Genomic DNA, 27,500 nt, shown 5'->3' with positions numbered 1-27,500 from the left:
CAAGGATATAACACTATAAACTATGAAGGGAGACATTCAATGAGAACATTAATATGGGGCCAAAGATTAAGCAGAACAGATTTGTGCTGAGAGAGCATCCTTAGTTAGTGTTGGCAAAGAAGTAAGTAGTGTGTGTGTGTGTGTGTGTGTGTGTGTGTGTGTGTGTGTGTGTGTGTGTGTGTGTGTGTGTGTGTGTGTGTGTGTGTGTGTGTGTGTGTGTGTGCGTTTGTGTGCTTATATCTGTGTGTGTGTGTGCGCGTGTGTGTGTACGCGTGCTTGCCTCTCTGCGTGGGTCTGGTTGTGTGTTTGTACACAACGTTTCTTCGGGAGTGAGTGTGTTTGTACTCGGTCGGTGCGTCCTGCACTGTGGGAACGTTGTTTGGGTGTATGGGGGATCCCGTGTGCAGAGAGCAGGCCTTGGGGAGGGATCTCTGCATCATGAGAGACATCTCAGAGAGAGGAGCTGGGGCTCCAGCATCACCAGAGGTTTCCCATTACAGACATCCTGCCTCCCATCGCCCTGTCACCAGAGAACCAGCCTGCCCCTCTCTCTCTCTCTCTCTCTCTCTCTCTCTCTCTCTCTCTCTCTCTCTCTCTCTCTCTCTCTCTCTCTCTCTCTCTCTCTCTCTCTCTCTCTCTCTCTCTCTCTCTCTCTCTCTCTCTCTCTCTCTCTCTCTCTCTCTCTCTCTCTCTCTCTCTCTCTCATCCGTATGAACACAAGTGATGCGCGGAGGCTTCTGTACACCGTTACCGTGACGACCCTGCCAGGCGGCCAGTCAGCGCTCCCCGTTGGCTTCTGTCACCGGCCGTCATCCCAGACGGCGGTGAATACGCTTATCTGGGTGTGTGAGCCCAGGCCCTGTCCCTAAGCAACCCACCCCCCCGAAATGCACACACATTCGCATTCGCACACACACACACACACACACACACACACACATCAGCTGCAACAAAGCCCTGGCCCTGGTCCACGGTGATGTCACCCTGGGTGTAGGACATGGCGTCTGTCGTGCTCTGCAACACAGCGGACTGTAGATGGGCGTCACTGTTATTCTTTTTGGGGGCGGGGGTGTATTTAACCTTGAGGTTATCAGTGAGGTGTCTATAGTTTATGGGATAACCTTTTTAATTCTGATCGTTTAGTGGCTCTGTTGTTGCTGTTTTTGTTCCATTGTTTCGTTTCATTCCAAAAATATGAAAAGTTACTTTTTTTTATGAACAAATGAACTCTTTCTTCCTTTGGATTTCTGTCTGAGGTAGCACACACCATAATCAAAGTGGAAGCAGAGAAAGGGAAATGTGAGACCACCCCTATTTATCTACAAATATGTATAAAGAAACACCACATGGTTGATATAAATAGTCGCGATCGTTTATTACGGTTCGTGGCATTTGCATGCGACTGTCAGCTCTATGCTCTATTGATCGATCAAATTGATTAAATAAAATTGTTCCCAAAACCATTTCATTCCAATCCATCTGCCGCTCATTTTGTAAAAGTCCTTGCTGAGTGTATTAGCTCACGTGTCCATATAGAGACTCTCCCTCATTTAGGTAAACCTTCTCATGGACTGACTCCCTTCTAAGATTCTAGAACACCCGTAACCCAGGGACATTGGGCCGCGTTCCAAACACCCTTCTGCTGTTCCCGGTGGGGGCCACGCCCTGCTGCCGCTTTGTTCGGCGAGCCCACCTATGAATATGCATAAGTAGGCGGGGCCCCACTCACTGAGCCACTGAGGCCCCGGGCCCGGAGCCTACAGGAAATAATATTCAAATCCTTTAAGGGAGACGAGATTACACCAGGAAAACGGATGCACACACGCTGCAAAATGTGACAATGTGTTTTTAAGTTTTCAACGTTTCTCTCTCTTTATTTACTCCCCTCACACAAAAACACAAACCTAATCCATCTGCTGCAGTTTAACGTCCGGCCCGCTCCCCAGGGACCGGGAAGGGAGCCGAGAGTGGAATACCTTCATTTATTACCCGTTTAATAAAGAAGCTGAACATGCATTTATCCGGTGAGAGGGAGACTTCCACATCCCATAAAGAAAAAACCTGAGATTCCACGTGATCAATCTTCCCAGAATCCCAGCCATCCGGGTCCCAGATACAACAGCCCTGAAGCATTGGTTTATGTGTTTTTTTTGTGTGCAGATGGCCACAGCCCCAGCAGTGTGCATGCATGCGATTTCACTGAGCGCAGTCATCAACCTCTCCCACCCCATCCAGATGCCTGGCCGTTAGAACACATAATGCCTCGATTGACCCACAAACCACAAGAAAGTGGGCCCAGCCGGCTGGGATGAGCCTCTTCCCAGCCTCTAAGACCGCTTCGATTACGTCGGACTCAATGCAACGTCCATTGTAGGTGAAAGTCTGTCCTTATCGTAAAAACAATGATCGGCATCCACAAACAGGGGAGTAGCCTTGTGGCGATACCAACACGCTGAGATCATATCGGTATCAGTACATAGATACTACAAAGAGCATAAGCAAAGAGGTATAAGATACAACAAAGAGCATGCTCTCCTGCTGCATTATCGCCAGCCCCGGGGCGATGACATCATCAGAGAGTGACATCGCCTTGAGGTCCAGGTGGCAAGCATGCATGCACACACGCAACTTGCACACGCATGCACGCACACACACCTAAGGTGCTTACTCAATGTCACTCCAGCTGGACCCTGCATAACACACACTCTCCATCTGGCACCCAGAGAGACGCACACACACCCTCCGTCCACGCATACACAACATGACAGTGTGTGTAAGTGAACCAGAGAATAAAAGGCTGGCCCTTCTCAGGAGAAGACGTTGATCAACGATGATATGAATCATAATGATAAAGCAGCCAGCTCAGCCTGAGAGAGAGAGAGGGGGGAGAGAGAGAGAGGGGGGAGAGGGGAGAGAGAGAGAGAGAGAGAGAGAGAGAGAGAGAGAGAGAGAGAGAGAGAGAGAGAGAGAGAGAGAGAGAGAGAGAGAGAGAGAGAGAGAGAGAGAGGAGAGAGAGGAGAGAGAGAGAGAGAGAGAGAGAGAGAGAGAGAGAGAGAGAGAGAGAGCTCAGCCTGAGAGAGGGGAGGGAGAGAGAGAGAGACACACACACACAGATACACAAAGAGGAGAAGAGACACAGAGAGACACAGACATACACACACACACACACACACACACACACACACACACACACACACACACACACACACACACACGCCCCGACAAAGAGGGGAAAAGAGATAGATAGAGAGACATAGCGAGTAAAAGCAAGGGAGAGAGGGAGAGAGAGAGAAAGAAAGAGAGAGAAAGAGAAAGACAGAGAGAGACATAGGGATAGAGTGAGAGAGAGAGGCAGTGGTCTTTGATTGGGGAGCCCAGCAGAAGGTAATGGAGGCGTAGGCCCCCCCAGGGAGCACGCTGACAGCAGAACATGTTGTGCCTCCACCTCTAAAGGTGGAAGATGAATATAAAGACATTGAGGCGGAGCCAGACACACGCACACGGGTTAATAGGACAAGTCGACCTGGTATACATAACAATTAGAAATAAATACACGGACACAAAAACATAAATTATGATCACAAATAGAAACACATGAATAAATAAAATATAATTAGAAAATGAATATAAATAAAGCAAAATAAATATCATTTAAATCTATATGTAACTGGATACATAAATATGTTGGATAGCACATTCCCATTTAAACCAAAAGGACAAGCACCAGTTTAGTGCTGTGAAGCGCTGGGACAACTCAGCAGATTGAGACGCCAGGGGCCTTCTCTCTGAGACTCTCCACGTGGAGCCTGTTTAATACCGCGGCCCTCCCGGCCTTCTCCGCACGGGGATGTGGTGACACAAAGCTCACCCTTTACACGGATGGCCCGGTGACCTCAGCACACGGGGAGCATGTGAGCCAACAGCTGAGCGCCAGCCCTCCGCCCTGCCCCGGTCTCACGCTCAGCTCCGCGAGGACGTTGGATCGCGAGTGTGTGTTTTTGAGGTTACAATATGTGATGTGTTCCAGTGCTGCGTTGCAGAGTGTGCATGTCGTATGGGTAGATTGTGTCTGAGATCGGATAGAGGTTCGAGCCTTGGGTTGAAGTTGCGTTGAGTTTATTTACAAAACACTGCAGCACTGACAGACGAGAATAACGACGGAAACTAACATAAAACAAACAGACTCTTGAGCTGAGTCAACTGGGACTCAGCTCCAGGGATGGGGTGGGACTAACCATCACCTCTCCTCCACCCAACCCTTAAATAGAGCACGGTCATAGGTTGCAGTATTAACAGTGCCCTGTGCTACTTTTCTCTTATCAGACCTTGAACCGGGAACCAACAACTTTGGACTGATGAGTTCCTCTGGTTAAAGTTACAAAGACAGACGTGTGTTTCCAGAACAACAGACTTCCTGTGTTTATTTACAACCCCTAGGCCTGAAGGATCATGGTGTTACCCCTGGAGTGAGTGGTTTCTATAATGTGTGTGATATACCATTGATTGCTTGAGGCGTATGAACGCATGCGTTTGCATGACAAAGCAGACAAAGCAGGGTCATTCAGTATAGGGTGGAAGTCAAACGATCTAATGGCCCCTCCAGACAACATTGCAGATTCAGACAAAATATTGCATTATTGATAAGATCAATTTTGCTCATGTTTATTTATAATGCCTTTCAACATGTCACCCACTTACTCACTACATGTACACACGCGAGTACAAACACACACATACACACACACACACACACACACACACACACACACACACACACACACACACACACACACACACACACACACACACACACACACACACACACACACACACACACGCTTAGATAAACCCTGGAGCCCTTCCCTTCAGGAGACCTTGGACATTTATGCATACAATCTACTACTGTGTAGGCGATTTAGGATACAGATCACTAGTCAACTACACCCAGAAATAAAAAAGCTACATTATCATGCTTAGAGTAGTGGAAGTTGCAAAATATATAAACGCTATTACTAATGGTATTAGCAAGAATAAAACAAAACAAAACAAACATCCGTGAGAGAAAAGGAGCATTTTCAATCAACTCTATTATCAAACTGTTGGCCATTGTGTTTCTTTGGCAATGGAAGATAAAGGTGTGTGTGTGTGTGTGTGTGTGTGTGTGTGTGTGTGTGTGTGTGTGTGTGTGTGTGTGTGTGTGTGTGTGTGTGTGTGTGTGTGTGTGTGTGTGTGTGTGTGTGTGTGTGTGTGTGTGTGTGACATTCAACCTCCAGATCCGAGCGACAACATCTCTGAGCCTCTCAACACATACCATTACTTCCCCTCGCTACCTCCTTCCGCTTCCTGTGCAACCCCTCTCCCTCTCTGTGCACTCTCGACGTGCACTCTGGCTGTGCACTCTGGGCCGTGCACGTGGACCAACAACAGGAAGCTCTCCAGACACAATGGCCGACATGCACGACTTCGAACGGACGATTGTGTATCAAAGCCTTGACACTCGGGTATGAACAGAAAAACACTGTCTTGTACTCTCAACCTGCTGCGTCTTTATACATTGTACCTCACCAAACATGCGAATCAATGAAAATGTGCAGTCTTGCTCATAGGGTCCAATCCCACTTGGGGATTTCTACGGGCCATGATGTGCGTCCACTACAGGACATCACAAGGGTCCTTGAGTGTAACAGCCCCAGAGGCCAGGGAGGGCTTTGACCCATCTTCCGTTCACGAGAGGGTTTGTAAACACTGTAAGCTCTCAGAAGAGTCCTTACAGTTTGGGAGACGACTATGTGGGAATGGCACTGCTGTAGTTCATTTGACTGTTTTAACCAGTAATTACACTGATCATACGGACATAAACCGCGCGACGTTCCTTGTGGCGGGGAGGGCACGCGAGGTGTGCCAGATGTCAGTGTGGGACTCACTATTACACTCACTATTTGAACGGTTACTATGGTTTCATTTAGCGGTGAACGCACAAGTCATCGCTGCGTCAGGAGCTTCGGGGTGGTTCTGCTCACCTTTCCATAGTCGGTCGTGACGACCAGGGAGATTTCGTCACAGGAGTTCACGGTGGACGGCAGGAGCAGCTCCTTGTGCCTCAGCCAGACACGGGAACCCTGGGGAGCAGAGAGCCAGGGACAGGTTAGCAACATGGACAGACGGGGTTAGGAGGACACAGGGCAGCACAGAGGAGGATTCTGTGTTCTGCTACAGGGGGATCAGTCGGTTCAACTGATTGAGCAGCCACTGTGGCGACGGCAGAGCGATTGAGGAACCGATTGGCCAAATAACAGAGGAGTGTGGTGACTGTCATAATTGCTGCATCTCCAAAATCAGGCAATAATAAACGGCTGGCGGGTCATTACACTGATTACATGAATCACTTAGACAAGAGCTGCAGGATGGGGCAGGATTAGTACAATGTGTCAGTGAACAATGGCAATCAGTGCAAATAAAAATCAAATTAATCCCACTCAAATCCCGGCGTCCATTTCGATTCGCAGTATTTCGGAAAAAGCTAAGGTTCAACCGGCGTCATAAATAAAGAAATCCATGTCCTTTCCAGCCCGCTGTAAACGTCTGAACTTCACCCCCGTTGCTTCCTGAGTCTCCCTCACTTTCCACTCCCTCATTATCCTCCTCCTCCTCCTCTTCCTCCACCAGTATATGTCCTAACTACCAAGGACCACATCACCGCTCCCCACTGGCACCACTGCCGCTGCCTTCTCTTCGACCACAGACCACCGCAGTGTGGCGTGGGAAAGCCGTTCTGCAGGCCCTCTTGCAGGCCTGGGGTGTGTCAGAGACCCAGGCTAACACTAAGGACCTCGGGAGGAGACTCTGGAGGAGACTCCGGACCACTGAAAGAGACTCAGGATCTCTGAAGGGGACTCAGGATCTCTGAGGGAGACTCAGGATCTCTGAGGGAGACTCAGGATCTCTGGGGGAGACTCAGGATCTCTGGGGGAGACTCAGGAAGCTCTGGAGGAGACTCAGAATCTCTAGAGGAGACTCTGGATCTCTAGAGAAGACTCAGGATATCTGAGGGAGACTCAGGATCTCTGGGGGAGACTCAGGATCTCTGGGGGAGACTCAGGATCTCTGGGGGAGACTCAGGACTTTGCCTTATCCAACATGGCTGCTTTCAGTCCGGTTCTCCAACCCGCCCTCATCAAAGCATCCAGTCTGGCCTCCTGTGTTGAGCCAGACCTGGAGAGACCCTCCCTCCCGGCCTAGGTTTGCTAGGCACTCAATAAAAAAACAGGAATCCTGGGGTGATTGCCCAGACAGTCATTTCCTACCAGCTTAGAGGGACATATTTATAGCACAGCCAGACTGACCATTACCGGCAATGGCTGACGGTAAGTCCCTGATGTGGGGTGTAACCGTTTGCCAATGTAAGACGCTTGACCATGCAGGGGGGCTTCCTCTGCTGTGTTTTTATAACAGTAACAGTCACTTCTTGTAATTAGTCCCTTCTGTCTCTGAAACAACATCCCAGACGCCTGCAGTCTGAGGAGGAATGCGGAGTTTAGTCGTTTATTTTTAACACACACTATTAGTGAGATGATGATGTAAGAATAGCATGAAGGAGGATATACAGAATGGAACAGCCGAAGCTATCGCTTGAAATGCACGCACGGTATGTGGTGGTGTGTCTGATTGCTCCAACAACATTCATCATCACAAATAACAGACGAGATGGAGAGAGGGAGAGAGAGGGAGGGAGAGGGAGGGAGGGAGGGAGGGAGGGAGGGAGGGAGGGAGGGAGGGAGAAAGGGAGAGGGAGAGGGAGAGAGAGACAGAGCGAGTCCTGTTGTGTCCAACAGGGCATAAAACTGAAGCGATCAATAGGCCTGGTCCCCACTCCCAGATATCAATCCTCATTAACTATTAACAGCAGGCTGCCACGTACACACACAGACACACACACACACACACACACACACACAAACACACACACACACGTTTATGTGCAACACAGAATGATGTAAGGGTTCCAAGCAAGGATGACAATGGTTTTGTGAAGGAGAACTGAAGATCACGTTGAATCCAGTATCGGTGACGATGACACACACACACACACACACACACACACACACACACACACACACACACACACACACACACACACACACACACACACACACACACACACACACACACACACACACACACACACACACACACACACACACACACACGTTCCAAAGATAACTAGAGGCTGATCTCAGATCAGAGAGCATGAATGACTCCTGAAGCGTTCATCAACACAACCTTCAGTCTCCTCTTTATGTAGAGTGTAACACTGGCTCTGTTGTAGGGATGGCCACGGTCACTCCGGCGGTCTGAAAACCTACTTCTAACGTCTCTCTCACTCTCTCTCTCTCTCTCTCTCTCATATAGAGCAGAGCTAAATGTAGCACGCCCAGGTCCCTGGAGGGGCCCTGAGTGGGTTAGAGGAGGGTCGTAGAGGATTTAGAGGTGGCGAGAGAGAGAGAGAGAGAGAGAGAGAGAGAGAGAGAGAGAGAGAGAGAGAGAAACAGAGAGAGAGATGGGGGGAGCGAGAGAGAGATGGGGAGAGCGAGAGAGAGATGGGGAGAGAGAGAGAGAGAGAGAGAGAGAGAGAGAGAGAGAGAGAGAGAGAGAGAGAGAGAGAGAGAGAGAGAGAGAGAGAGAGAGAGAGAGAGAGAGATCGGGGGGGAGAGAGAGAGAGAGGGGGGGAGAGAGAGAAAAGGAGAGAGAAAGAAAAAGAGAGAGAAAGAGAAAGAGAGAGAGAGGTGGGGGGGAGAGAGAGATGGGGGAGAGGGAGAGAGAGAACTACATGAAGGGTAAGGGCACCCAGATCCCGTGACATGGAGAAATGTTTCTTCTGGATAATCTTGTGATTTAAATTCATAACGCACCACTACACTACTTAAGGCTTGAAGGACATAACGGTAACATTCAAAACTATTCCAAAATTTATTTTAGGCCTTGATAAAAAAAAAAAAAGTTGCTACATAATAATACACATAGGCCTAATAACCGACGATATCAACGTATCGGCCAGACATGTGGGCACCTCGTAATATATTTGTCTTCGATTGTCTGGAGGAAGAGTTCTTCTAAAACAGAGGAATGGAACCCATGCCAAAACCTCACCTATTTTTTTCCATTAAAGGATCAATGAGAAAGATCCTCCATCGATGTTTAAAGTGGGGTGTGTGACAGTTTAAATCACGTTTATTTTTACCCTTTGAACTCTTAGGTGCTTTGGTCTTCATAGGACCATGCTTACTTATTATAATTTATAATATATAATATATACTGTAAATATATTTATGTTCGTAACTTTTTGGGATAAGTGAACCGAACGAGGGTATGCAGTAGCCTATACAGGCATCTAAAACAGTTTAATTTTTTAACAATTCTTCATTATTTGTACTTCAAATAAATAAAAACATAGCCTAACTGGCAGTTGTGGAATCAGCAAAGAAGAAAAGTAGACGCAGATGATGGTTCATCAATCATATTCATGATTGATGGTTCATGACACACGTGTCTGTACTGTACCCGCAGCGGTCTCCGTACCGGGAGCCGAGCAACCCGCCGCGCCTGCTCAGCGGAGAGCCGAGTCACGTGTGCCGTTCGCCAGCGGCTCAAACCACGGGGAAATTAAAACCGTTTAGTCGGCGGATTATCAGAAGATCCGTCGAGATTACATAACTGCAAATTAGAGCGACGGAATTCCGGTCGCGCATGGCTGCTAATACTCGTCATCACTGCACAGTCGATCATCGTTTTGTAGGGTCTGGGCTTGTGCATGCTGATGGAGATTAAGAAAGGGCCGAGGTTGATGCTTGGTTGCTGTTCAAATACAGCATTGCTAGTGTTTCATAGAATAGGATGGCTTGCAAGTTTGGACAGAAACATAAGTAATATAATATACCCCCCACATACCATATAGGTGTGTGTGTGTGTGTGTGTGTGTGTGTGTGTGTGTGTGTGTGTGTGTGTGTGTGTGTGTGTGTGTGTGTGTGTTAACAGGATTCAATGGCAAGTATTGTGTCAGTGTGTGTGTGTGTGTGTGTGTGTGTGTGTGTGTGTGTGTGTGTGTGTGTTTTGAGTAGGTGTGTGTGCGTATGCGTGTGGGTTATAAAACCCAACAGAAAGGAGTAGTTGGGAGCGAGAGGGTTGACCATTGTCTCAGCAACAGATGGTGGTGCAGCAAACAGCAACTCCACCCCCACCACCACCACCCCCCCTACCCCCCCAGACCCCACCCTGTGCCGCTCTACCACTGAACCAGGATAAAGAGTCCCGGCCCAGAGGTTAACCGGGCGGAAACACCCCACACAAAGACCAGCTGGGACGCACAGGGACATGGGTGTCAATCCACACACACACACACACACACACACACACACACACACACACACACACACACACACACACACACACACACACACACACACACACACACACACACACACACACACACACACACACGACCTGACCTGCTCACCAGCCACAGCCCAGCTGAGGGCTTTCAAATCGACCAATGAAACGGCTTGTTCTTTTTTATGAAGAGGGGGCGGGGTCGGCTTCCAGTCGTCGGATGTTTTGATTGGTCCATTAATGAAAGGCGCCGTTGACACCGCCGCCATAACAGCTCACATGGTGTCTGGTAAATAGATTTGTAAAGCGCTTTTATCAAAAGCGCTTTGCAATATTGCCTGACATTCACCCATTCACGCGCAAGTTCAGCGGACATTCAGTGGAGTCGACCGTTCAAGGAGACAGCCGTGAGGGTGGAGCAGTGGAGGGTGGAGTAGTGAGGGTGAGGTGGTGCCTTGCTCAGGAACGCCTCGACACTCTAACCGCTGGGAGGAGCCGGGGTTCGAACCAGCAACCTTGCGGTTACCAGCCAACCTCGCCCTGACGGACAGCCTGTGGCCCGCGTCACGCCCTCCGACAGAAGACACCGTTCTTCGGACGCAGGGCGACCCGATCCCTTGGCCGCCGGCCCCAGGGCATCCGGCTCCGGATTGGCTGACGAGGGCGGCGTGAATATTAATAGGAGTCAGGAGTCGCCATTGGCGCCAGCGGGGCCCCTTCTCCGCGGGCCAGCTGAGCGCACGGAGCCCGGGCGGTATCAGGTGATCCCATCAGCGCCGGGACAAAGAAAACTAATCAACTCGACATGACGTCCCGGACACGGCCGGACGGGCGCCGTGTGATAAGACGGTGTGTGTGTGTGTGTGTGTGTGTGTGTGTGTGTGTGTGTGTGTGTGTGTGTGTGTGTGTGTGTGTGTGTGTGTGTGTGTCCGTTTGATCCAAAATTAAGAGGTGGCTGGCAGCAGCGCGGGCAGCCAGGGACTGTAGTGCACTAGACTGCTGGGTGAAGACCCCAAGCACCCCCAGGCTTAAGAGGTGGGGGGCTACATGTCCTTGGCCTCCAACAAGCTCTCAATTAGCTTTGTGCTGCTGCCAGGCGGGAGGTTCACAGAGGAACATTCCTCCGGGCGTGTGCAGTGAACGACTGAAAGGGAGAACTCTGTTCCACTCATTCCAAAAGGTCGACTCCAAAGCTTCAAGTGGTTAATCAGTAGATCACAGAGAAATCACTCGATATTTCTTTCCCCCCCCCCCGCCCCCGTTGTGATTCCTCTTTCAAGATAAAAAAAGGGTCCATTACTGCGAGCTTTTACTTTGAAAATCTTTATTTTGGTGTTGAAATCATTTAAAACCGACCACCCTTGTCCAATGAATCCGACCACGCCATTCTCTCCCGGTGTGTCTCCCTTCACAGGCAGCTGTCCACACTGCATCTCTCTCTCATATTCCCCTCCCTTCCGGTGGCACGATTTGCACATCAATTGCCGCGACGAAGCAGCATTTACATGACAAAGCCGAGGCCCACTTCCAAGCCACAAGCCAATGACCCCCTCAGGAACCTCCTCACATGGGCAGATGTGCAGTCCGACACACACACACACACACACACACACACACACACACACACACACACACACACACACACACACACACACACACACACACACACACACACACACACACACACACACACACACACACACGGCGACCCTTCCACTTGTCTTCCACACAACTGCATCTCAATCAGTGTGTGTGTGTGTGTGTGTGTGTGTGTGTGTGTGTGTGTGTGTGTGTGTGTGTGTGTGTGTGTGTGTGTGTGTGTGTGTGTGTGTGTGTCCGAGTGTGTGTGTGTGTGTGTGTGTACGCGCGTGCGTGCGTGCGTGCTTGTGAGTGTGTCCGAGTGTGTGTCCGAGTGTGTGTGTGGCCTTGTCCTAAATCGGGTACAATGCCCATCCCAGTGCAGTGCCACACATGAATAATGCCACAGTGGAAACACACTTTCACTCCGCGGCGGAGAGGAGAAACCGAACGGGCAGCGGCCCCCACACAGGATCTGGTTGTTGGCTCTGGATTATGAGGGCCCCGCGCCAACATCAGGGATTTGGCCCCAAACCGACTGAAGAGCTGAGTGAGTGGAATCCGCCGAGATTAAAACTAGGGGGCAGACCCAGGCTGGGCATAACCCTGGGTTAAGTTCGCCCCAGGTCTCTGGTGGCTGATCCTTGGGTTTCCTCCTCTGAAAGGGGTTTGAATCCCTAGTTCAAACACACCTGGACTCTCATTGTGCTCAACATGCCGCACACACACGCCCTTAGATTATCTTCAACCTGCGTAATGAAGGGACCGGATTCCCCCCATGGAACGGCTCTCTGGAGCCAAAACAACCCGCTAAATGCCTCCCATTTACCTCTCAGCATCCAGTTATGATGGACAATCACCCCAACATTAAAACAGATTGCTGGCGGTCCTCGGCCATTGTTGTCCCCACCGTGTCTCTCCCTGGGCTGGTTCTGGGGCCCAGCCATGGGGGGGTATAGCCTTGGGGGTATAGCCATGTGGGGCCCAGTCACGTGGGGCCCAGCCATGTGGGGAATGGCCACGTGGGGCCCTAGCATGGGGGCTGCATGCGACAGCGCTAGGATCACATGATCTAAGGCCACCTTCAGCATCTGTGTTGGGTGCAGCATGAATTAATTATGGGATGGGGAGCAGCTGAGCCGGAGTCGGCTAATGGTGTAGGAGTGGTCCCCAAGGGGCCACTGGGCACACGTGTGTGTGTGTGTGTTTGTGTGTGTCGCAAGGGGGGGGTTCCAGGGCTTCCCCCAACTCACTTGGGAGGCAGAGGGAGAGCGAGGGAGGGGGTGAGGGAGGGAGGGGGTGAGGGAGGGGGTGAGGGAGAGTGAGGGAAGGATGGCGGATAAAAGGAGTGGCTCATTAACTGTTGTTGACTCTCAGGAACCATGTGACATCCCCTCCTCCTCCTCCTCCCTATCCTCATCCTCCCTCTCCTCATCATCCCTTCCTCCCTCCCTTTCCTCCTCTTCCTCCGCCCTCCCTCTCCCTCCTCCTCCCTATCCTCATCCTCCCTCCCCTCATCACCCCTTCCTCCATCCCTCCCTCCTCCACCTCCTCCTCCTCCTCCTCCTCCCTCCCGCTGTGGTGAATATAAACTCAGGATTCCGCTCGGAGGCAGAATCCTCCTGAGTCTAGACTGGGAAGAGCGGCCATGTTTGCTCCGCCCACAACAAACAACGTCATTGATTCCCTTATCGGTAGGGTGGTGTGTGGCGAGGAGATGGATGTGGTCGCCAAAGGTTGATAATAAAATAAAATCAATCTCATGCAATCGTCGCCGTGACGTAACGTGTCCACCTCCGCAATCAAATCCCTTTTTCATTCCGTATTTTTGCATTGCACATTGGATGGGTTGATTAAATTATCTGTGTGTGTGTGTGTGTGTGTGTGTGTGTGTGTGTGTGTGTGTGTGTGTGTGTGTGTGTGTGTGTGCGTGTGTGTGTGCGTGCACATGGCAGAGACACATGCATATATGAAGGACTCATGGCAGCTTGCCAGTGCAGTTATAAACTGACAGGTCACACACCACAGGAAGCGGGAGATCAGGGTCTCCGGAGGCCCCATCATATGCTCTGTGTTTGCGTGTGCGTGCACGTGCGTGTATGTGCACGTGTGCATCAGATGCAGCTATACGCCCTGTTGTTAATGAGCACCATGTTTAAATCACATGCATATAATTAACTTCCATTATTAACATAACAAATCAGGCTTGCCTGAGAGCGCGTTAGGATGCACTTCCTGAGCTCTTGAACCACGCTATCAGCAGTGTGCAGTAGCACGAGCCGCCCCACTCCTATACTTACAGGATTAGAGCATCTTTTGTTTACCCAAGAGCTCCTTGAGCTTAAAGGGTCGTGCCGGTCTGGGAGATGATGAACCTCCGGAACCTTCTCCTGGCTTCACTCTGACACCCGTTACCAGACTCATTTGTCAAAATGACTTTGTTGTGCTGATTCTGCCTGCAGACTATTCAGCATGAGCGCGAGTGTGTGTCAAGTGCGACCACAAATGTAAATAATAGCAATATAGCACTTTTGTATTTTGGAATCAAAGTGCATCAGTATGGTTTGTGGACAAACAAGAGGGTGAATGGCCATACACTGTTGTTGTTGTGCACTAAGACCCACGTGCTACTGCTACGGTTGTGTTTGTGATGAGTTTCGGCAAAATCTGTACCGCAAAATAATCTTGAATTACGCCGTTGGTAACGTCTTTAATGAAGCCAGGAGAGACGTCAGGATGGTTTTGATCACCAGAACGGTACGATCGTTGAGGCACCAGAGGCCTGAGAGGTGTGTCGGGCGGCGCTGGGTCCTCAGATTAGTGTTGTGTAACAACACTAGCAGAAGTGGAGCTGCTTCCTCTCCCTCTCTAATCAGCTCCTATCTGGGCCTCCATCATCTCCTCTGGGACGGAGCGCACAGCAGGGGGTTCCCGCAGCTATCCCAGGAATGCACCCCCGTCAGGATGGGAAGTCCTGCGGTGTGTGCGTGTGTGTATTTCTGTATGCAGTCCACTCTACTCTGACTTCGTCTTCGGTCCAAACATTTCCCCACTTACTTGTTGACAGTAACAACGTTCCTTCCGTTTTCCTCCACGGAAGTTTAGCTCTATAGTTGGACTGGTTCCGACAACAAACGAGGAAAGGACTTGGCTACATCGTATCATACAGAGAACACCCACGTCCAAGTGGACATCGTCAGCCCAGCAGGGTCGCTCCGATACAGCTTTGGGCGCCGCCACACACGCCCTCCTAATCCAGCCCTAGGTTCAGAGACTGGAATGCAGGTTCTGACTCAGATTAGTTCCTGCTGTGAACGCGATGTCATTAAGCACCGCGGCGCCAGTTAAAGGTTTGACTCTCATGGTACAGTATGAGGGTCCTGCAGACTGGCACAGCGGGGTGCCCCCCCTACAACCACACCCCACAAACACACACACACACACACACACACACACGCACACACACCCTAACACCTGCAGAGGTAATCTCTCCACCGGGAGAGGTCTGTTGCGTTTTAAGGTCTGTTTTTCACTCAAAGCCTTATTTCCATTACATTACAGTTAAGTACTCAAACTCCTATATGTGGTCTGTATTTTCCCCGACTCACTACCAGTGTACCAGTATCACACACACACACACACACACACACACACACACACACACACACACACACACACACACACACACACACACACACACACACACACACACACACACACACACACTGCGACCCAGAGTCTTGCAGCGTGCTGTAATAGGCTGCCTTGAGCTCGGTAATCACAGGGTTTCTAAAAGATGGAAAGTCAACATCTGGGTTGGGAGCAGTAATCACAGGTCGGCCCGGGTTATTAAACTGCAGGGTAGAGTGACGTCTGGATGCCGACGGTGGGATTTAGACTCATTACCCGTCCAGCAGGAGGAGTTTATGTCAGGTAGGCCTGCCAAGGGGAGAGATGCCCAGCTACGCAAACGCAGAGTGGGTGGCACAAAACAGGCTGACATTAATCTTCTCCGAGGGCATGTCCTGGAATAAAAACGTTATAAACACATGCGGTAAATCTACCCCAAGACTGACAGGTGTTCCAGGGCTTACTTCACTCAGTTGGATCTCTTGGAAGGGATGAAACGACGGCAGACACTGAAGGCCGAAAAGCATGACTTGTATATGACTGGACGTAAATGAAAGATCCTCCCAAAAACAGTTTGAGGTCGGTGACACACAGTCACCACAACAGCAATAAACATGACATGTAGAGGAACAGAAAATACACACCCTAAATGTCAGCCTCCATTTTGAAAAGGTCTCTAGGCTCGCAATACCAGGAGAGTCAATATCTAGTATGAATATATCTCAGTGTTTAAGCATATGTAAAGCACCTGGTCTTTATGGAAAGCATTGTTGATTACTGATTTGAATTTGTTTTTTGTTAAACAAATACGTTTGCCTTGATTCCAAGCCGTAATGGGACTACATCATGGATAATTTATCGGTCACCCTTTTATTTTATTACCATCAGTAGTCTCTCTCCCAAGCATAAAAATAAAGTAAAAACAGGTGAAGGTCCTAGGGAAGCTATTTTAGTGCCGGTCCATTAAAGGTTTTATTATTTATACAGGTATTTTATAAGGTGTCACTGTCAAACTAGCACACACACACACACACACACACACACACACACACACACACACACACACACACACACACACACACACACACACACACACACACACACACACACACACACACACACACACACACAATGCCAGGGAGAGTGGAAGGAAGGGTGTTGCAAGAGCAGACTGAAAGATGGAGAGGTTTAACAGTGTGTGTGTGTGTGTGTGTGTGTGTGTGTGTGTGTGTGTGTGTGTGTGTGTGTGTGTGTGTGTGTGTGTGTGTGTGTGTGAAGGTTTTCAGTGATGAAACCAGCTGACTGCGCCCCCCCACATCCCTGTCTCATCCTGTGACACTTGAGCCGCTGGGTCTAAACTGAGGCTGGGGCCCCCGGGGTTCCAGGGTCCCCCCCAGTAGAAGTCAAGTATGCAGCCCGGGCCTGGCCCTTTGGTCCTGAGATGACTCACAGATAGGGCCATAAGGGCGTGGCTGTCAAGCTACCGTGTCCCGATCGCCAGTCTCCAGTAGATAAAACGTAAACGATCCACCCTGCTGGTTCGTCCCCACGTCGTTTTATGCAGCTGCCAATCGGTTCCCCTCGAGGTTCAACGGTTTCTCACACTGTGGCCATCATCCATCATCAAAAGTAGCCATTATTATCCTCTTCGTCATCTTCCTCTTCCCAGGGCGACACGCTCTGGGAGCTCAATATTTGTCGCTGGTAAACAACGAGATGAGGGGAGACGACATCGCTTTTCCCCTTAATCACCCTGAATGAGTCGGCTGGTTCCGAGCTGGCAGGTGACGTCAGCGGGCTGAGGCTAAAGTCAATGGCCCCCGGCGTCGGACGAAGACACAGACGACGAGCGACCTGGCTAACGGCTAGCTCGGTGATTACGTTGTCATGCGTAGCGAGGGGGTGGTGAACCCAAACACCTAGCGGGTGGAAGCGGCCAGGTTAGGACGGCTCTGTTGAATGCACAAGAAGTCTTGGGGCCGGGCCATCAAACAGGCCGTACTTGTGCGAGTGCATCTTGTTTGCAGATGCGTTGCGACTATTTTTAGGTACACTTTGAGGGATCTCAACTGAACAACATATCGATTGTTCCGTATTATTTCCATATGTTTGTATATCGTGTATCATGAGGAATCATATTTTTTTGGGAGGGGGGGGGGGGGGGGGGGGGGGGAGAAGAAGATAAGGAGCATTACTGATATCACCCTAGAGGTTTAAAACGCTTCGAATTCCTGACATAGCGATGAAAAAAGAAAACATCCTTGTTGCACTGCTCCCCATTCACCGCGGTTGTAATGATTGAGTTATTCCTGCGGCCTAAACAAAGATTCACAGAACACAGGGCCTGTTAACCGATATGGCATTGTTCCGCTGCGTCCTTCCCTCCCTCCTTCCTTCCTTCCTTCCTTTCTTCCTTCCTTTCCTCACTCCCTAACCATGTGGGGCAGCCGTCTTGGTGTCTGGAGGACAATAACCTCAACAGACCGATCGAACCAATGTCTCATCTCTCTCTCTCTCTGAGAACGCCGTCAGGGCCACTGGAGGAAGTGGCAACTGGGTGGAGGCGGTTCCTCCAATCACAAGAGGGGAAAGAGTTCTGCGGTGTCTCCACTTTGCAGAAGGGGGCGGGGCTTCTCCCATTGCCATCTCCTGGCGGCTGGGGATTACCATCGGAGCTCCCAGAATGAACACACACGCACACGCACACACACACACACACACACACACACACACACACACATACACACACACACACACAGGAAGAATGTGGATGAGTATGTGCGAGTGAGTGTGAGCACTGCACTTCTTGTACAACGGTGTGAAGCCTCCAACCTAAATCACCACGCCATGCCATGTCCCGGCATCTCCGAGGTCAAAGGTCAGGAAATGTGTAGGATGAGAAATGCCTGTTGACAAGGGCAAGGGCGGGGGGGGGGATTTGTGTGTAGCCCAGAGTTTTTTCATCACGAAAATAGTTCAAGGGTGTGTAAAGGGACGTCCAGCAGCTCCGGTGTGTATCAGCTGCTGCTAGCCCGGGAGCTGAAGACCCAGTTTAGAAAGGTATTCAGCGCCGCCAGTAGGCTGCTGTTTCACAACCGTACCAAACGTCCTGACACATTCTGCTGTGTCTGTGAGACACACACAACTGTGACACAGAATTACAGACACACACACACACGCCTATGACAACAATAAGATGTGTTATACTCTCATAGTAATCTATTACCTTAGAGGAGGGCTTGCATTACCATAATCCACTATGACTCACTGTATTAGTGACTGAGTATGGGCATTGGATACATGAGTGTGAGTGTGCGTGAGTGTGTATGTGTGTGACTGTTTGTGTGTGACTGTTTGTGAGTGACTGTGTGTGTGTGTGTGTGTGTGTGTGTGTGTGTGTGTGTGTGTGTGTGTGTGTGTGTGTGTGTGTGTGTGTGTGTGTGTGTGTGACTCACGCCCCAGCCAGAAGTTGGTGAGGCTCAAGGCTTGTTGAGGGCTTTATGGGGGGTCAAGGGCACCAGGCCCGTACTGGGCTGGTCTGATCCTGAAGGGCTGGGCTGGGCCCAGGGAGGGACCGGGCAGTCTGCACAGGATGGATCTCCTCCCAGCACACACACACACACGACCTGAGAAAATCCACTGCGCGCTCTCTCTCTCTCTCTCTCTCTCTCTCTCTCTCTCTCTCTCTCTCTCTCTCTCTCTCTCTCTCTCTCTCTCTCTCTCTCTCTCTCTCTCTCTCTCTCTCTCTCTCTCTCTCTCTCTCTAGTTTAGAGACAAGCAAAATGGTTTAGAGCCCTTTGTAACAAAATGTCAAAGACAGTTTGTGAAATAATACTACCCATTTCATAGAATTTTTCTCATATCCTTAATTTACTTCTGTTTTAATATAGATCGAGGATTACTTTTGAACGTGATTTTTTTCATGGGCATCCAGGCTGGAGAGAGTGGCTGAAAATCCGCTCAGTTCCATTCAGACAACAACACAAGTGATCAAAACAGCAACCTGAACGGTGCCTCCTCGATGAAGCGAGCAGCAGTCAGCAGCATTAGATAGCAGCAGTCCAACTGCAGCAACCATCAGGACATCAGCAGAACCCATGACGGTCGGACGGAGGAGCACTCCTTAAACTCATTCCACTGTTGACATCTCCTCTGGAGTAATCACCGCGGGCCAACGGACGGGCAGACGGAGGCCTGAGATTGGGTCTTTACTCTGTTTCTATACCGGCCGCTGAAATCTGCTTAATCCTCATCTATTCCCCTCGTCCAGAGCTACAGATTAATTATATCAACACTGCGGTGACTTTGCAGAGAGTTCCGGGTGCTGACCCGAACAGTGACGTGGAGCGGTGATAAATCACCTCATGGGTGATATTGATTAATGCTCTCCAATTAGGGATACGCCTGCTAACATAATAGTCAATTATGAAAGCAACCCGAACCTGCGTGTCTAGCTACGTGTTAGGACATAGATTTTCCCTCTACATATATCCAATTGTGCAAGCTTTTCAGAAAATGGAAATATATTTCATAAAGGCTATGTAGCACGCTCAAGATACAAGTCACATGCAAGAGCAGTAATAGGAATGGGGATCGTTTTTATGTTATCAGGGAAAGTCATCCGATGCTTATGAAGAGATACAGGACATTTAATCTATTGGATATCCATGACCTCCTACCCAGGGCATGCCCTCCAACTGAGATTAGTTCAGGTCTGGGATGGCTGTACTGTCTATAAACACTGTCATCCAATCCATACTCACCAGGCTCCGTCAGAGAGCAGAGAACAGTCCGGACAGTCTGGCCACTAGTACTTAAAATCATGTCATGAAACGATCCACAGTTCAAATCTGCTTTGTTTCAGAAATCTATTATTTCTGATAGACACGAGATACAACAGGCTTGATGGGTGTGTGTGTGTGTGTGTGTGTGTGTGTGTGTGTGTGTGTGTGTGTGTGTGTGTGTGTGTGTGTGTGTGTGTGTGTGTGTGTGTGTGTGTGTGTCTGCGTGTGTGTGTGTGTGTGTGTGGGGGGGGGGGGGGGGGGGTGTACAGTATCAAAAAAAAGGAAACTATCCATGAATCAGTATTTTAAAAGCCTCCCCAGCTAGGTCGACCTGGGGGATTGATGATCCGCAAGGGTCGCAGTAGGGAGGAGGAGGGCGGGGGCTAATATGTGGTCCAGCTCACCCAATCACAAGAGCTCACTACTGCCAGCCTTCTCTGCATAGCGCATCATCTCAATAACATCACTGAAGAGTTAATGGCCACAGGCCAAGTCCCAAACACCGGCACCCAAGTGCGTGTGTGTGTGTGTGTGTGTGTGTGTGTGTGTGTGTGTGTGTGTGTGTGTGTGTGTGTGTGTGTGTGTGTGTGTGTGTGTGTGTGTGTGTTAAACAAGTGATGTGCGACTAGAAGACAGCAAGTCTAGGGGTGTCTTTTCTTGAACTTGAACTCATGGAAAAGATGGAGATGTAACATGTGGGCGACAGACTCAGACATTTATAGACAGGGAGGATGAGGAGGAGGAGGGAGGGAGGTCGTGGGTAGGGCCGTGGGGGGGCGGTGGTAAGGGTACTGGGAGTCTGGGATAGATGAACCGAGGAACGCCGGAGGAAAGCCGTTATTGGTGGGCAAAGTGAAACGGGATTCTGCGATGTGTGCAAAGAGTTGTAAAACGATTAAATTCGCAGACTAGTTGGAATTAAAAACTGGCAGCAGGGACCTTGAAACCCGCCCGGGACGCAGCATACAGAGGTCTGGGATGTAACAAAGACCCGAGCGGTCCCGTCAACAGCTCCAGACATTGAGTACAAGGAAGAGGCACAAGCACGCTGGCTTATTGGTAAAAGCGTGAACCTACCTCGGCAAAGAAGGTATCCATGTTCAAAACAAATCCCTGGGTGTACTCCGTGATAGTGAAGGTTTCAGGGTACCACAGCAGCGCTCAGGAAGATGTACTCCCGATGGGTTTCCATCCGCAAGCTTCAGGGAAGATTAAAAGTTATCTCTCGGGACCCGTCCCTGGGCGAACTCGCGTCCTGTTGTGGTGTTGAGTCGGGGCCGGTCACAGAGAAACCATCACCCTGGGATTTCTGAACACTTCTTCTGAAAAATTGTGTTCCTGGGCGATTGTTGTGTGTTTCAAACAGCCGTTGTAGTGCGCTGGCAGCTAGTCCCGGAGCCCATTCAATGGGACCGGCATATTATTCAAGGGGCGGGGCTTTGCGGTAGCCCCTCCTCCAGCACACGCCCTCTTAAAAAGGTTTTTTGTTTTTTTTATTACAAGAATCTAATTACTCAGAGGGATGCTTTGGCTTCATTCTGCGGCCGGGCCCCTCATTACTTATCCCACGAACAAGAGGAGGCGAAATGTATTTCCCCGTTTGTTTCACAGTGAGGAAAAGAATCCTTTGTGCAAACAAACATGAAGATACCGGCATCAAGTGGTATAGCATGTGGTGTCTGGCTCCTTGAGAGAGGATACCAGGACATCTATTGTTATAGACTTCCTCTTTGGGGGAATAAACGTCCAGAGGCCAGGAAGACAAAGAGTTCATCGTGGTTTATTTTGGTCACGTTTATGAACCAATCGAATGGTGCAAATAGTCAATCATGTTGCATTTATTAATAATAGATTTTTTTTTACTTGAATAAAAAGTATCTTTCATATATTAAATATAGCCTATTATATAAAATGTCGATCTCACTGTCCTTGTCAAGAGCAGGGATCGGACAAAGGATTGAGCAGGAGAAGTGAGAGATATTTGGAGAGATATTATGTAATTTCCAATAAAGGCAGTTACTAGGCCAGTGGTTCACAACCTGTGGGTCCCAACACTAACAAGGGCTCACAGAAGTTTGGGCCCTAATCATTTTTGTCTATGATAAATGTAATCGCTATACCTCCACTAAAGAAATATCCCACAATTGTCCAAGATTTTCTGTCATTCACACACTATACTAGATATTGAACAGTGTGAAGCAGTGTTTTATGATATGTGTTTAACCGGAGAGAGAGACAGTAAGTCCTCATGATGAAGCCATATTACCCAGGTGGGGTTGCTCTGTTATGTAACTGGCGGATGGAACCAGGAAATCGTTTGATTCTCGATCTCTTCCTTTCTTATTCCAAAATAACAAAAACATTGGAGCTCCACCTTTCAATAAAAACATTAAAGGGAGGTTTTTCCCCTGTGGTAACCACATATTAAGAAAATGATGTGTACATTTCGGAAAATGATAAAATGAAATATATGCAAGAAACAAGCAAATCGCCTTTATGAGGCTGAATAATATAATGTTGCTATTTGTTTAACCTGCTTAGTGTGTTTTGTGTGATTAGGCTAGCTTAACAACAGCTAAACACAACAACAGCATTGTCATTGTTACAGGTGGCTGGTGCTACATTGATTTGGCTAATCCTCCATTAGCTGTATCCATCAGCAATGCTTGGCCTTTATGCCAAAAGGTAGTACTTTAGCGATTGTTGTTTTGTACAAAGAACACTTGGGGGGGGGGGGGGGGGGGGTTCCAGGGAATTAACCCTAATTACTTCTGTCCAATGGGAGGCTTGGATGTGTTCTGTCTTACATCCCGAAGACTGCTCCTTGCTTCCACATGAAAACACACATCTGCCACGCAGGCTAATCCCAGTCAACCAAGTTCACATCATTAAACTGTCTTAACATTCAAACCAATCCTTCCTTCTCTTATCAGTCGAGACCTGATCCTTCCCCCTTGACCCCAAAGTGAGCACTAAGACCTAAGGTTGCCTAAGTTTAATTGAAATGCAATGACTGCAGCACTTAAAATCATCGTTAAGGTTTACAGTTCAAACCAGTTTGCATGAGTTTGCAATCAGGTACGGTTTGAATAGCAAATACTCCAAAGTGCTGCCACTATGCAGAAGTATAAAGTAACAAACTAGTCTACTATAATTGTAATGAAGGCCAAAGCACAGTGCAGGCTACAGCGTGTTAAAACCATTTAGTGTGAATCATTCCAGGTGACCTTTAGCCTTAATCCTCCTAGCTGCACCCCTAGACCTCAGAGCCCTGGGGTTTGAGTCCACATCTCAGGACTGTATATTAGGACAGCACAGAGGAAGCATTGACAGCCATTAGGCCCGGGCTCAGGACAAACAATGAAGAACCACCCCAAAGAGTCACTCATTCTCCCCCCCACGGCGGGCTCTCTGGGGACAGACAGGGACCGGGTGCGAGTGGGGGGGAGAGACGGCTGTAACCGAAGCCCACTCAGCTGGCTTCACCTGAGGGGACAAAGAGCCCCCACAATACAATCATCCAGGGAGATCCCAGGGGAGACAAGGGGCCTCGTGGGGAGGGGGGGGTGGATCCTCCACCAGCCTAATGTCCTGGTGTACGGCCACTATAACCCCCCCCCACCCCCACCCCCACCCCCCGCTCCGCCCCCAGCCGTAGCATCTGAGGGTGACATCATCTCCTGTACAGTTCTCCCATGTACATATTTATATTGTATTGAAGCAAGAGATGAAAACATGATGTTAAGACGAATCACCGTTCATGATGATTGGGATAAATATATACTGCAAGCTCCAGACACGTTTAATCTAAACATTTAATCTAGATAACTATGTTTCATCCATTTAATTTGACTATTTTTCGATAAACTCTTTTCATTTGACATTCAAGATTAGGGATGTGATGGAGACAGAACCTGTGCCAAAATAATCGTTTTGGTCATCATTTCCTCTTATAGACACTGAAAAGTGAGTTCCCTCTAACCGTCTGAAGACCACATTCCGTCGAAGACTGTTTAAGAACATTCCCAATGTTTCCAAAGTGTTTCACCGGGAGGAATTTAGGACCTCTGTCACGGTTTATTTTTGCCCCGGCGGTTTTCAATTACGGCTGAAAAAACAGATCTGTGACCCCACATACCGATGGGCTCCTGAAGAGACGCTTCAGAATATACCCCCCGGCTGACAGCGTGATCAGCTGTACCTTGTGTCAGTCATCTGGCTGCTGACAGACAGCAGGGCTACACCCTGAACCCTGGCTACCACACCCTGAACCCTGGCTACTACACCATGGGTACTATACAGCCTATAGCCTGGGTACTACACCCTGGACCCTGGGAGCTACACCCTGAACCCTGGGTACTACATACGGCTGGCTGCTCACTGAGTGGTCCAGTTCTGATCTGTTCTGGTGCTGTTTTTGTGATGAATGTTTTCAGTTTCCTTAACCTATTTAGTTTGGTTCCTTAATCCGGGCCGATGATGTGTTTGCTTGCCAATTAGCACTCGTTGTTCTTTTGTCAGTAGATTAACAAAGAGGGGATAACATTTAAAAAGGCCAGATCCAATTTGTAGATTATAATGATAAATGCCTTTAAGCAGCCTAGTTGAAAATAATTAACATTTAAGGGTCTTAGTCTTATCTCTCCTTGTTTTCCTATAATTATAGAACCACAGAGTACACCATGTTTAGAAAGGCCATAGTGTACGTGTGCATAATCGTGATAAATGCCCTTTATGTATCCTGTTACACTAGGGTTTTAGTGGGATTACGCCAAAAATAAAATGTACTCGACTCCACTCGTAGGGTTGGGATTCCCCGACCCTACGAGAGAAGAGCCCTGAGGCAACCGAGATAGCGTCATCCGTCCTGCCTTTGAATGAAGCCCAGCTCAAAGCAGACGTGCGGCTTGCCTATCAGTCTCTCCACGTATGGTGTCGGCTGACAAAGCCAGAGCCGGGCTCTGACAACATATTCATCCTTTATTTACCAAGGGGAGATCCGGCACCAAGATCATGTCTTTGTCCTACGCGAGGAACAACAGAGGTGTTCTGAGATCATCTCGGCGTCTTCCACTGGATCCATCAGAGGGGGGGCTCAACCATGCAGAGAACAGAGTTTGTCCTGGATGCTAACAGAGTTCAGAACGGCTGTGTTGTCCGGACATTTGAACACAAGCCCTCAGGCAAGGTCACTTGGGTCGTCTGGAGGACCCTAGTGCCGAATGAGCGCATGTGATGCATGTGCGGTCCTGGCTGGTGTTCCTCCACAGCCGCCCGTGTGCTCTTAACTCATAGCCGTCCCATGGTAATCCTCTAAGGAGATTTGATTTGTCGAGTGTAACGGATGGGTACTCTACTCCATTGCAGCGCCCGGACCCCGACTGGGGGCAGAGTAACAGACACAGCAACTGGGCTCCCCTTTTACTGCCACTATGTGTTCCAATTTTAGCTGAGAGGCCGGGCTGAGGCTGCGGGCTGCCAGGGGGGCTTTCAGTAACTACAGCACAAAAAGGTTCAATTTGGCGGAACGTCTGGAATGACATCATCTCCAACTGGTATCAGACCAATCAGTAATCAGTAATGTGCAATATCCTGCCAGACATTTACCATATATATGGACGGACATAAGGACCGAGAGAGATCACATAAACCCATTAAATCAATATTACGGGAAACATAATGTGATTATTCACATTGTCTACATTAACTAATGAGATCGCTGAGCATCGCTGCGAGTGTGGGGCCTCACGGTGTCAGAGGGGCAGCGGATCACAGAGAGCCAGGCGAGTGGCCATCGATCGGATGAACTCTAGCTTAGATACACGGCTAGGGGGAAAAAGGTGCACGAGGAGAAATGTAACATCTCTAACGATATCACAACACTGGGATTCGATCTTTATCTGATTACTCGTCCAGGCGTTCGCACAACAACGTGCGCGCATATGAGGCATGACACGTCCCGGTGCCGCGAATATTGAATTATGGGGCCAGAGATCAAACAGCAGCAATCCATTAGGTCTCGTATTAGGAAGGTTAGTCACACCTTGGGCCACATTTACACCCCGCAGCGGAGACAGCGTCCATATTTACCCTCTCGCGTTTCAGGGATCAGGCAGCAGATGACAATGATAACGGTGAAATAACAAGAGATCAGGAACTGGAGTACCAGAGGAGAACAGCTTGGAATCTACCAGCTGGAAAACACAATATTCAGATTTATTTATTAATATCAGAATCAGAATCAGAATCAGAAAACTTTATTGATCCCGGGGGGGGGGGGATTTTTTCATTCCAGGTGCTCCGTACAAATAGAAATTACAAGCAAGATAAGATTATAAATAGAAAATTATAAATTAAATAAATTAAAATAAAAGTAAGAATAAAGTAAGAAGTATAATAAAGTAAGAAGTGGACATCTCTTAGTGAAAGTGGACATCTCTTAGTGGGTTATATTCACAAATTTACAATACAATATTTACATTCTGTAAATATTAATAGATGGATGGATAGATATGGATAGATTGATACATATTGGGCAAGACTGCTTGATCAATTTATATTTCTTTCATTTGTATAATCTTAAATGTTGGAATCTATAGAAGTGACGATAGAAAATATGCAAACAATGTGTGGGATATAAAGTTGTTTATAGGGGGCAGAATAGGGGCTATGGTGTTTGACTCCCAATCAAAAGGGTACATGGTTCACGGCCCGTCGACCTGTAGGACCCTTCAGCAAGAAGCCCACATGCCTCCTTAAGGACATGCATGTGACTTCACTGTCGGTGACTTTGGGTGAAGGCATCCTCTTGATGACTGGATAGTAAATGTTGTACTTTTTTGTGTGTTTCTATTAAAAAGTCTGGGAAAATCCAGTAATCCCTGGGAGGTTCTCCATAAAACACGGTGGCCCGGGACCTTACCAGCAGGCCCGTATTTAAACCGCTGATTTCACAACCTTTCCCCCCCAGACGTTTCCGCTGGGTCGTCATGCTGTACCTTCCGTCTGCAGAGGCATGCAGAGCAGCTCCCAGGCTCCGTCAGAGCGAAGACTTCCTGTTTGCTTGCAGAGCACTTCCACGCACATACACTCACGCGCGGCGCGCGCACGTACATGCACACTCGC

The 27,500-nt window shown here is 48.9% G+C and overlaps 1 protein-coding gene across 1 annotated transcript in view; it reads right to left on the bottom strand.

Moving 5' to 3' along the window:
- myo10l3 (myosin X, like 3) overlaps positions 1 to 21,919 on the bottom strand; it is a 72,416-nt gene extending 50,497 nt beyond the window's left edge. The window contains exons 1-2 of the mRNA XM_056579415.1: positions 21,453 to 21,919; positions 6,021 to 6,119 (exon numbers count right to left, since the gene is read on the bottom strand). Coding sequence (XP_056435390.1) covers positions 6,021 to 6,119; positions 21,453 to 21,473 — 120 coding nt within the window. The 5' untranslated portion in view covers positions 21,474 to 21,919. The remainder of the gene's footprint in view (positions 1 to 6,020; positions 6,120 to 21,452) is intronic.
- Positions 21,920 to 27,500: the final 5,581 nt, after the last annotated feature.

This window comes from Gadus chalcogrammus, chromosome 20 (genome assembly GCF_026213295.1).
Source record: "Gadus chalcogrammus isolate NIFS_2021 chromosome 20, NIFS_Gcha_1.0, whole genome shotgun sequence".
Taxonomy (NCBI): domain Eukaryota; kingdom Metazoa; phylum Chordata; class Actinopteri; order Gadiformes; family Gadidae; genus Gadus; species Gadus chalcogrammus.
The sequence above is the reverse complement of the archived record's forward strand: the minus strand, read 5'-3'. Positions and strand labels throughout refer to the sequence as shown.